Here is a 12,613-nt window from a genome sequence, read left to right as displayed (position 1 = left end):
CATAAAGAGAGTCAGTACCATACACTGTCTGTGTGGACGTCAGCAATACAACTCTACCACATCAGATACATACAACTCCATCTCCTCCTAAATGTATTTCCCCTCTTCCTGCTCTTATTTCAGGTGATGACAGAAATTCACACATATGCTGCATCCCAAATGGGAGCCATTTGGTCAATATTGCTGCACTATAAAGGGAATAGGGTGTCATTTGGGACGCCTGATCAAAAGTAGTGCACTATAAAGGGAATAGGGTGCCATTTGGGACGCCTGATCAAAAGTAGTGCACTATAAAGGGAATAGGGTGCCATATGGGACGCAAACAGGGTCTTAAGGTTGGGGAGGGGGGGGGTGATAGTGATACTGGACCATTGGGCTATCTACTCTCTGGTTCTTTACAATGAACCACAAAGAGGAGCAGCAGTGTTGCTATACAGATGGACTCACCAACATAATGGTCTTTGGTCTGTCTTATGGCTGTGGGGTGGATGTCGTTAACATGGGGCTTTAAACAAATTCAATACAGCCTTACATTTCAAAGGATGGCTTTCAACGGCCAGGAAGGACTGTTAGCTGCTATGCCATACCACACTTGACTCTATTTCCTGGAGTGTGTTGTGATGCACTAATGACATCCACAGTACTGTAGGAACCAAACAAAACAAGATAATACACACAGAATGGTGAAAGAGTGCAGGGCAAGGGATTCTAAGTGCTAGGCTAGTAACAACACATGGTAAATGATTACTAAGAGTCAGTAAAAAAAGAACTATAAAAGACTTCCATATTCAAATTTGCATCAAAAGTGTTGCCTACTGTCACTAAAATGAGTGAAGAATCACAATATTGTATAAGTCTATACTGTAGTTACAGTGCCTTTGGAAAGTATTCAGACCCCTTGACTTTTTCCAAATGTTATTCTAAAATGGATGAAATAAGTTTTTTTTTAATTTACAGAAGTATTCATACACTTTGCTATGAGACTCGAAATTGAGCTCAGGTACTTCCTGTTTCCATTGATCATCCTGTCAGAGAAGAAGCAAAGCCATGAGGTCGAAGGAATTGTCCGTAGAGCTCCGAGACAGAATTGTGTCGAGGCACAGATCTGGAGAAGGGTACCAACAAATTTCTGCAGCATTGAGGGTCCCCAAAAACCCAGTGCCCTCCATCATTCTTAAATGGAAGAACTTTGGAACCACCATGACTCTTCCTAGAGCTGGCAGCCTGGCCAAACTGAGCAATTGGGGGAGAAGGGACTTGGTCAGGCAGGTGACAAAGAACCCAATGGTCACTCTGACAGAGCTCTCAAATTCCTCTGTGGAGATGGGAGAACCTTCCAGAAGGACAACCATCTCTGCAGCAATCCACCAATCAGGCCTTTATGGTAGTGACCAGACGGAAGCCACTCCTCAGTAAAAGGCACTTGACAGCCCACTTGGCCCACTAAAGACTCTGACCATGAGGGACAGGATTATCTGGTCTGATTTAACCAAGATTAAACTCTTTGGCCTAAATGCTAAACGTTTAGAGGAAACCTGCACCATCCCTACGGTGAAGCATGGTGGTTGCAGCATCATGCTGTGGGGATGTTTTTCAGAGGCAGGGACTGGCAGACTAGTCAGGATCGAGGCAAAGATGAATGGAGCAAACTACAGAGATATCCTTGATGAAAACCTGCTCCAGAGTGCTCAGCACCTCAGACTGGGTAAAAGGTTCACCTTCCAACAGGACAACGACCCTAAGCACACAGCCAAGACAACGTAGGAGAGGCTTTGGGACAAGTCTCTAAATGTCCTGGAGTGGCCCAGCCAGAGCTCAGACTTGAACCCAATCAAACATCTCTGGAGAGACCTGAAAATAGCTGTGCAGCAATGCTCCCCATCCAACCTGACAGAGTTTGAGAGGATCTGCAGAGAAGAATGGGAGAAACTCCCCAAATACAGCTGTGCCAAGTGTGTAGCGTCATACCCAAGAAGACGTGCAGCTGTAGTCACTGCCATAGATGCTTCAACAAAGTACTGAGTAAAGGGTCTGAATACTTATGTAAATGTTATATTTCAGTTTTGTTTTTGCTGTCTCATTATGGGGTATTGTGTGTATATTGATGAGGGGAAAAAAATAATTTAATCAATTTTGGTATAACGCTGTAACGTAACAAAATGTGCAAAAAGTCAAGGGGTCTGAATACTTTCCGAAGGCACGGCATGTGGAAACATTTTGAAATCTCAACCAATTGCTTTAACAAATCACAATATTGTAGAAGTCTTCTGTACTGTAGAATACTGCTATTCTGAATCTTGATCTATAGTTAAAAATAACCCACAGACAATACAGTTTGTAACTGGAAGGCTGCTTTATTGGTAATAAAAAGGTTCGTGCTCAAATGAAGACAATCTTTCATAAGTTCTTACTAAGAGTCCAAGTGGTTGTGCATCACTACCATCATACTGTATATATCCTGTTTTATATCACGGTGTTCAAATGATAAACAACAGTTTGAAAAGCACTTTTTAATTATTTTTCAGCAAAAAAAGAAAAAAGCCTGTAATAAATCCATGCCAAAATAAAATAAAGAAAAAAAGAAAACAGAGTCCCGTAATTTAATTAATTCAATATTGATACAAAAATAAATTTCAGATGGAAAGAACAGAAATATAGAAGGCAAGCTGCTTTTTCACAAGCGATAGAAGTGGGTGACACACATAAGCACAAGAAACATAACATTTTGAGTTTGAGCTGTTTTGTTAGGTAACATCACATTGTTGAAGCCTATCTAGAAGAGAAGAAGTGGGGTGTTAGTTTGTTTTCTCGCCTGTCATAGTTGTTAGGATGATCTGATCCTCGGCAGTATAATTTCTGACTCCTTGCGCCGTATGGTACGGACAGACGGTGTCGCGCTGTAGTCTCGAGTCCCCGATATATGTTGTGCTCCATAGGTTTCAACTCAACGACCACCCCACCCTCACCTGTTCCCTCCTTACACAGTTTTGAACATTTAAGTGTGGTATTATCATCTTCCCAAAAATCACAGAAAAAAGCAGAAAAAGGCACATGCCAATGAGTGGAGTTAAACACTAGACTAGAAACAAACCATTCAAAATAAAAAGTGAGAGACGATTGAAGCACAAACGATCAGACATTGAAGTGTTGAACTGTAACAGTACTGATGTTGTGTGGCTGTATTTATGTGTGGGTAGTTACTCCTAGTAGGCTTTGTGGCTGTAGGTGTGGATAGATACATTTACGTTGACATGTAACGATAGATTGGCCTGCGAGACCTTATGTGTAGATAGATAGATACTAGAGCATTGGACGTAGCCATAGATAGATCTACTACGCCTCGGTTGGGATAGACATACTCCATCTTCACTGGAAGAGGCAGTCACATCCAACCTACTTCATCTTGTTGGGACAAATTACTGATTAGTTAGGTTGGTGAGTGAATAGTTGTGTGTCTATTTGGATGTGTGTCTATTTGGGTGTGTGTGTGTGTGTGTGTGTGTGAAGGTGAAAAAGTATGAAACGTTTGCAGGAGAATGTGAGCAATGTGCTGGGAGCATAAACCTCTAATCATATCAGGCTACAATCCATGGCAGCAGCTCCAGTGACATTGTCTGAGCTATTCCCCAACACATACAGTAGGGTGCTGGAAACCAACCAGTTTTAGACAGCCACTGAACATGTTGCACATAAATCAAATGTGACAAACAAACAGTGTTCTTTTGTAATATGTATATACATATAGACATATATATGTATACATGTATATATATTTTTTGTATTATATAATATCTATATTTCATTCAATTTCCGTCAACAAAGTGAAAAGTGTCTCAAAAAATCCAAAAGGTAACAAATGTGACAAAGGGCATAGCTGGAAGCCATTCTATACTGTTATTGTTTCATTTTACATTATTAGTGGTAACTTTTTAAAACTCCGTATTTACAAAAAACACAACAAAGCATGCCGATAAAATAAAAGAATATAGTACATTATTTATAGTTTCTCTCAAAAAGTTCCTTCCTTTTCAGTGATTGTGCCACCATAGCCTGCACTGTACATATACTTCTTGTTTTTGTTCATTTTTTTTTCTCTCTCCAAGTAAGTTCAATGATCAATGCATCACTCATCTAAAACATCACATCCAAAATGAACACGGGTTAAAATTGGATGGCATTGTTTGCTCTTATGGTTGTATCGTCGGTGAACGATCAATCGGGAATGTATTTGGTTTTAAGTGTGCAGCAGCCAAACAGACGGACGTTATCTGGAGACATGTCTTCATATTGTAAACAGTCCTCTAGATAGTATTATAATAGACAGGACATGGGGATATCAGGTACGGGTACAGGCAGTGTTCAATCAACACACCACAATGGCTTTAGTGGTGTGTCCGTAGATACCAGGTCGTTGTTCGACCAGGCATCCGTTTGTTTGTTTGTTTGTTTGTATAGAGGACCGACCATCACGCCTGTGTAAAAAAAAACAGCAAACACCTTAAAGAGGAAGTGTTAATATTATGTCTCATCTTGTCTAACCTGCCTGTCACTCACAGAGATCTGACTCGTATCGTTGGTCCGGCCTACGCTGGCCTGGCCTGGCCTAGCGCTCGCGCTCTCATCTTGTTTCATCTGAGTCGTAGTAGCTTCAAACTGCCTTTGAAAACGCCTCACGTGTTCTTAAAGGCACGATTCTACTGTGAACCATGAATCAACTTACCATGAGTTGATACGAGTTGATCATACAAGGCCTATCTGATAGAAGTCTCACAGACTATCTGTGAGAAACTACGGTTGGAAGGTTCACGCCACTTTGAGCTTACCCCCAGGCAGATTTTTCATTTATCAAACATACAGCAGGTGACCAATAAAATAATAGCCTGCTAGCATATGACATGGTGATGCAAGCCTGGGTCCAACATCCATACACTACAAACAGTGTTGAAGCGGTCCCACAAAGCGCAATGATACACTGACAAACATGGGACTTTCAGCACTCACTCCTAAGAAGACAAAATCACTATTCTCCCTGCTGCTCTGGCTCGCCGTCTTGACTTTCTCTGATCATTTTCATTCATGGCAGTCAGTCTAGAAACTGTGGAGGGTCCGGGAGAGGATCTGTCGAGTCTCTCCATTGGTCCATTGTTATACCATCCTCCACCTCCCTAATTAAGCCTATCAAATCAGATCCGTTTTTATTCTCTTACAAACCTTCCATGGCCGACCGTCTTTTAGTCCTACAGCACATCATGCCAGGAGTGACTGAGCATGTCTTGCTGCATCTGCTCTATGTATCCTCTATCTGTCCTCTATGTTACTTCTACAGTATGCATCTGTGCTGCTTTATAGAAGGCTACGCCACATACATTCTCACTGCTCGAAAATTCGAACTTTCTTCTGAGAATGATTGCACTGCAAGAAGGACATCAGCTTCAGAGAAGGTACATCTATTTACTTCAGAGCTGGCAACTCAAAGTGTCTGGAAAAGGCCATTGGTGTACCACTGGGTCACAGTGAACAATATTCTAATAGGGAACTAAACTGAGTGACAAGAGGACAGAAGTGGACGAAACAGATAGGAAAAGAAGAACGAATCTATGGAAGCATCGCTATATCTTTAGTACATTTCAAACAGCTGTTTCAAAATCGGTTACATCTCCCCCTACAGATGACACTCTCTCTTCTCTGTCCACAGATAGACAAAGCATTGGAGGAGAGTTAAACATGTCAACTGACACTTGAGCTCGCTACACACAAATCTGTAAAGGATATGGCTATACAGGATATGGCATCAAACATTGCCTGTTCGTACTGCCACAGCAACAACAACAAGACGGAGTTGGTTGGAGACCACAGGTAAGGGGAGTAGCCGTAGTAAACACAGCCAAGACTGGTAACCATAGTAACACAGGCAAGGGTGGTAACCGTTGGATGTCAAAAGGTAAATCAAGGTATGTTGCTAAGCCCCAGATTTGGTTTCCTTAGAATGGTCTGAAAAGTTGTTTTTTCTTCTAAATCTGTGCATCCTCATTCTGAAGATATACTCTTGGTACAACTCAGCAGCAACGTTCCCTATCCCTCTCAGCACAAACAGAGCAGCAGAAAACCCTTCTAGTTTCTGTTTTTCATAAATGTGCCTGAATAAAGCTTTGCCTCTGAGTGCCTCACTACATCCCCTGTTAAAATCCCAACGGGCTTCATAAAAAGATTGGTCTGGCAGTTGAAAAGCAACATTATAGTAAAGGGTAGGTCATACCACTTTATTCCTTCAATATTGTATATATAGATGTATATATATATATATATATATATATAAATCATTTTCCAGTTATATTTCTCGTATACATTTTTCCAGTGGACGGCCTCAAACGTATGGTCAAGCCATTGTAGTGGTCAGAGAATTCGTGTCTTGTGGACTATGATTACGTCATGCATGATTCCTGATCAAAACATGCCTTCATGCAAGTCATTTCTATGCATTGAACGAGCACAATAATTATTAGTTATCTGAGACTCGGTCGGTCAGAGCGAGTCCCCGCCCTTCTTCAGCCCAAGTCAAAACGCTGACTAATGCCCCCTACCCAGTGTGACAGTGTGAAAGCCCATGTAGAAAATGTATTTTCCATTATGTCGGTATAACAAACAGAGAGAAGATGAAAAGAGGCAAGTGTGACATGGGGCTAAACGTTATTTGTTCTTTCTTTTGTTTTGCTGCTCAAATAATGTAAAGACGCAAGTATATTCAGCACAAACAAACGAAAAGTAAAAACCCTTTGTCTACTGTTCTGGGGGTTTTTCCCCTTCTTTCTCTAATCTCTCATTCTTCGTATTTAAAACTTGCTTAGATGTTGATTATTGTATATGTTTCCTTGATAAGAAGGACGGTACAGGAACTGGATGTTCCAGAGGCCCAGTCAGACTGCGTAGTAGAACAGTTCTAGAGGGTTCTGTAGTGTTCCGTTCCGTTCCACTCCTGGGGTGCTCCCATAGTGGTGGACCTTTCGCTTGCAGGGGCTCGTCCACACAGGGTGGTGGCAGTCAGAGACTATTTGCTCCAATAAAATCTCCCTCCATTTTGTTTGCAAGCGTTTCTGTCCCTTTTTTTCCCGACAATACCCAACATATATGTAATATGTAGTATGTCAATGGCGGGCACACTTGTATTATTATTGAGTTATTATTGATAATTATTTATATTATCATGGTTCTTCCTCACATTATTTCCAAGATATAAAGAAGAAATTCATCATTAGGCAGTAAAATCCTTTTGTGATAATGATGGTGTCCTAACTAAATCCTTATCGTGGGCAACATGTACATCGCCATCGGTGGTTTTCTTCAACCGACCCTAAGTATCCAACGACAAATCTCGATCCTTCATTTTGTATTGTATTTAAGTCCGTAAACATTTTTTTTTTTTTATATAGTTTTCGTACATTTTTTTTTTTAACTTGCAAATGATCTTTTTATACAGTTGTCTGTTTGTTGGGCTCAGAGTCTGTTCTCGTTGTGTGTCTTAATTTGCTAATGACAGTCACTGAACCCTAACTAACACTTCGATTCCCGCTCATCTTTTTGGTTTCTGTCCTTCTCTTTCCTCTCTCCCTCGTTCTCCTCCTGTTTCTCCTTGTCAGGTTTGGTCACGCTGTCGTACGAGGGAAGAGAGGCGGTGGAGGGTGTGCTCTCTTTCTTCTCCTCGTTGTTGGTCCCACCGTTCTCCAGCTTGGTCTTGGGCCTGCGCTTGCAGATGAAGCCCCGTTTAAGCAGGTGAGCGCGGTAGGCTTTCTGGATGCACCGTGCGGATACATCCTCCTGGCGCCGGCGCAGTGTAGAAGTGATGGGCTCGTATGAGACCTTGGAGGGGTTAGCCGCCACGAAGCGCTCCTCCATCTGCGTGCGTAGCATGTCCAGCTCCCCACTGTCGCCCAGCACACGCTTGGTGAAGGCAAACAGGATGTCCAGGCAGTGGATGCGGTCGCCGCTGACCATGGGCATGTCCATTGCGATCAGCTCGATGGTGTTGGGTTTGGGAACGCGGAAAGGGTGCTCCAGGGTGTCGGCAAAGTCACCCAGTTTTTGGAAGGTGATGAACTGGGAAGCGGAGGGGTCGAATTTCTCCCAGATTTCATAGAAGGTCTCGAAGTCGTCTTCACTGAGCGGGTCGGCGCTCTCTTCTGTCGCTACACTGAAATTCTCTAAGATGATGGCGATGTACATATTGACTACGACAAGGAAGGAAATAATGATATACATGACAAAGAAAAATATGCCGACTGAGGGGTTGCCGCAGTTGCCTGTAGACGGTGCACCTGGGTTCTCCATGGTTGGGTCACAGTCAGGAGGGTAGTTGAGGATTGGGAGCAAGAGACCATCCCAGCCTGCAGACGTGGTGATCATGAATAAGCAGATCATGCTGTTCCCGAAGGTCTCAAAGTTATACATATCGTCTATCCCGGCCCCGTGTTTGACGTAGCCAAAGTTGGACATTCCGAAGATGCTGAAGATGAACATGACCAGGAAGAGCAGGAGGCCAATGTTGAACAGGGCTGGAAGTGACATCATCAAGGCGAAGAGTAAAGTCCGTATGCCCTTGGCTCCTTTGATCAGACGCAGGATGCGGCCGATTCGAGCCAATCGGATAACCCTGAAAAGGGTTGGAGAAACGAAGTACTTCTCAATGATGTCAGCCAGGAACATGCCTGTGGAGGGAGAAGGTAGAGGAGACAAGACAGAGCACACAGTCAGCAGAAATGACTCAACCCAGTGTCTACCTTCAAAAATGTCTCTTCCCAGCTACGATTTTTGGAATTATAGTTACGTTTCCATTCAATTGGCTCCAGAATTTCATGCGAATATTCTGCAATCCGCATAAAGAAAATATACAATTTCCCCACCAGCGGATTGTTTCCACAAAAAGGACTTGTTGCGGATAAAAATCAGTGCGTTTTGATGTAGTGCTAACAGAATGTACTTTTTCGCTGCGTCCTGGCCAGTAAGTAGTGCACTACATAAGGAAGTGAGTGCCATTCTAGACAGAGCCTCAGCCTTCTTACACAGCCTCACTCTACTTACCCGCGATGGACAGGATGACCACGACCGTGTCGAACACGTTCCAGCCATTGGTGAAGTAGTAGTGGCGCAGGGCGAAGAGTTTCAGGACGAACTCGATGGTGAAAGCCACGATGAAAATGAAGTTGACCCAATAGAGGATGTTCTCCGTCTCGTCCGACTGGTCGTCTGTCTCCACCATCATGGTGACCATGTTGAGGCAGATCAACATCATAATGGAGATGTCGAAGACTTGCTGGGTCACAAAGTCAAACACCAACCCTTGGATATAGTTCTGTAGAGACAAGGAGACAACAGCAAGACACACACACACACACACACACACACACAGACAGAAACGTACGCATGCAGAGAAAACACACACACAGACAACAACAACAACAACAACGACGACGACGACACACACACACACATTTTGTTAATCGCAGGGAAACACTGTCACAATCGATGGAAATCAATATTTCAGTGTTAGCATCAAATCAGAGTTTATTTGTCACATGCACAGGATACAGCAGGTGTAAAAAGTACAGTGAAATGCTTCCTTGCAAGCTCTTCCTCAACAATGCAGTTATGCATACTAAGTCATATAAAATATAATACATACAAGAATAAAAAAAGGACACCTGAGAATAGTTCAAATAATGCAGCAGAAAGAAACCCCCACTAAAAACAGCCGAAAACTGCAAAGTTGAGTAGGCGCTAGCCACAAGGCGACAGTCTCTGTCATCTTTCCTTATCACTATTCAGTGTTCCGTCAACAATGAAATACTGACAATACTGATTTCATTCTTTTGTGGCAGTGTTGTACACCACAAAGGCCTAGCCTTGTCCCATACTGTGTGTTGAGCTGGCTAAATAAATATGGAGTGATATTACTGCCAACAAACCGTTGGTACTAATATCACTCCATAAAGCCTGGCTAATAAAGGCAGAGAGCAACAGCCAACCTGTGGTCTGGGAATGGGTTTCTGGGGCTTCTTTGAACCCAGTTTCTTCATGGCATTGTAGTACTTCTTCTGTTCCTCTGTCATGAAGATGTCCTGACCTCCAAAGTATAGGGGCACACAAACATTTGGTTACAACCCAAACCTAACCCTAACCAATAATACAGCACTAAGCCATTAGCCAAACATTGATAACAATACCATTAGCCGCATTACACATTTAGAGCCGTATGCAAACAGTGTAAATAACTGCATTAAACTGTGATACTTTCATATGACCAGGTATAATGCTTTATAACATGTTATAAGCATGTTTGAGCCATTATACATTTTTTTACAACAGAGCCGTATATAATATGCTATAGGGCTTTAGCAAAAAGAGGAGGACGAGGAGGAGGAAGAGGGGGACGAGGAAGAGAGAAAATAGGTCTTATCTTTTTTTTCTGTTGGTTGAAGTTGTCAATGATGACACCAATGAAGAGGTTGAGGGTGAAGAAGGATCCGAAGATGATGAAGATGACGAAGTAGATGTACATGTAGAGGTTGTCTTCATAGATGGGCTGGTCCTCCACTCTTCTGGAGTCTATGGCTGCGTACATGATGTCCATCCAGCCTTTGAATGTTGCCTTTGGAGGCAAAGAGATCCGATTAACTTACAATATTCAAAACACAAAAAAAGTTAAGTCTCGTTTTCATATGAAGGAAAATAAAAAATGTCAAACTCAAACCCAAATTTCACGTGTGTCCTGGAGAAGAGCTTGTACATGGAAAGAAATGAGGGCATGTGGAAAACAGTATAAAGAACCAATAAATGGACAAACGCATAAAGGAGAGGAATAGAGGGAGAGAGAAGAGCCTCAGAGCGCTGTGAAAGAGGATGGAAGGAAGAGAGAAGAGTAGACACAACATGACAAAATAGGTTAAAAACAGTGAATAGATGTGTGTGTGTGGGGGGGGGGGGGGGGGGGGTGTAAGAGAGAGAGAGGGGATGAAGTGACAATCTCACCACTTGAAGCAGAGCCAGGTATCCAGCACCAACATTGTCAAAGTTGATCTTGACATTCTTCCACCTGACCTCAGTGAAGTTCTGATTAATAAGGGCCAGGCACTGTGTCTTGTTGTTGACCTCGGTGGCAAGAAAGTTATCCTCTGAGGTCTGGTTGAAACAGTAGTAGTACTTGCCCGCAAACAAGTTGACTCCCATGATACTGAAAATCAGCCAAAAGATGAGGCAAACCAGCAACACATTCATAATGGAGGGGATGGCTCCCACCAGGGCGTTGACTACCACCTAGACCCGACCCGACGGAGGAGACAGGAGGATAGAACAGTGTGAGAGACAAAACATACTCCATGATACCTATCAACCCCCATCAGAGCAGCAGCATACTGTCATGGCATCTTATAGCAGAAAGTGGTATCGGAATTGAATTTGACATGTTTTATTATTGGAGTCACATAACAAATTGTGTTTCAACGTTATTATAATATTTGTATCAAGTATAGTATAGTTTACAGTATGGTTAAGAATATAGTTAGAGTACAATTTAGAGTATGTTTGTTGTGTATATTGTAGTATAGTAAAGTATCGTATAATGTAATACAGCAGTATAGTATAGTGTATGTAGTATAGTATCATATAGTATATTACAGTATAATATAGTATAGTTTAGTAAAATCATATATAATATAGTATAACAGTAAAAGAGCAGTATCAGCTCTGTTCTAATTAGAACGAATAGTCTAGGATCTGTTCGAGCACACCGCTAGGGTTGCCTAAGGGGTCTGCGCACAAACGCCACACCTTCCTTTAGAGTGAGCATATAACTGTCAAACAAATTGAACTACAAGTGTTTTGCCACACCAGTATGCGGCCTCATCTCTTCCCAAACATTCACCACCCTCCCTCCCTCTGCCCCTTTTCATAAAACAGACTCTACACACCCTCCACCCAGACTAACATTATCATTTCAATGCAATGGAAAGCATTCTGATCCATAGGGTGCATCCTAAATAGCACCATATTCCCTATACTCTATAGCGCATTACTATATTACAAAAGTTGTGCACTTTCTGGTTAAAAGTAGTTCACTATATAGGGAATAGGGTGCAATTTGAGGCACAACACATAGACTACGTCCCACTTCCACAACACCCCCCAGACCGGCCTTCCATACACTGATGTGCACTAAGCTCAGCATTCTACACTATCTCGAACCTAAAAGGGTCATTTGGCTGTCCCCAAAGAAGAACTCTTTGAAGAACCCTTGTTGGTTTGAGGTAGAACCCTTTTGGTTCCAAGTAGAACCCTTCGGGAACCCTTTTTTTCTAAGAGGGTAGTGCATAGTGGGGTTTACCACTAGCTCACTAACAGTGTTAGGCAGGCCGACCAGACCAGCAGCTCTCAGGCACACAGCTGAGCTAAGCATGCATGTCATCTGTTTTTAGCAGACAGACTTGTTTTGTGGAGCCATATTCCCTCCTTGCATACAGTCAGGCAGACAGAGAGCAGAACGAGAGCTTCCCGATCAGCATTCTCTCAGCAACGTGCAGGACATTGCAACGATTATTTAAAGCTACAGTCGGGGATTTTGGGAGCT

At 42.6% G+C, this 12,613-nt stretch overlaps 1 protein-coding gene across 6 annotated transcripts in view; it reads right to left on the bottom strand.

The window, feature by feature from the left end:
* Positions 1–2,334: 2,334 nt before the first annotated feature.
* The window catches only part of LOC110491926 (sodium channel protein type 8 subunit alpha), an 89,779-nt gene continuing 79,500 nt past the window's right edge, over positions 2,335–12,613 (bottom strand). For all 6 annotated transcript variants that reach the window (XM_090202672.1, XM_090202674.1, XM_090202676.1 and 3 more), the window contains 5 exons: positions 11,020–11,304; positions 10,448–10,639; positions 10,017–10,121; positions 9,073–9,343; positions 2,335–8,699 (listed from right to left, as the gene is read on the bottom strand). In XM_090202672.1, the coding sequence (XP_090058798.1) occupies positions 7,549–8,699; positions 9,073–9,343; positions 10,017–10,121; positions 10,448–10,639; positions 11,020–11,304 (2,004 nt within the window). In that variant the 3' untranslated portion in view covers positions 2,335–7,548. The remainder of the gene's footprint in view (positions 8,700–9,072; positions 9,344–10,016; positions 10,122–10,447; positions 10,640–11,019; positions 11,305–12,613) is intronic.

Source organism: Oncorhynchus mykiss, chromosome 16 (genome assembly GCF_057628025.1).
Source record: "Oncorhynchus mykiss isolate SJ-2025 chromosome 16, ASM5762802v1, whole genome shotgun sequence".
NCBI classification, from domain to species: Eukaryota; Metazoa; Chordata; class Actinopteri; order Salmoniformes; family Salmonidae; genus Oncorhynchus; species Oncorhynchus mykiss.
The sequence above is the reverse complement of the archived record's forward strand: the minus strand, read 5'-3'. Positions and strand labels throughout refer to the sequence as shown.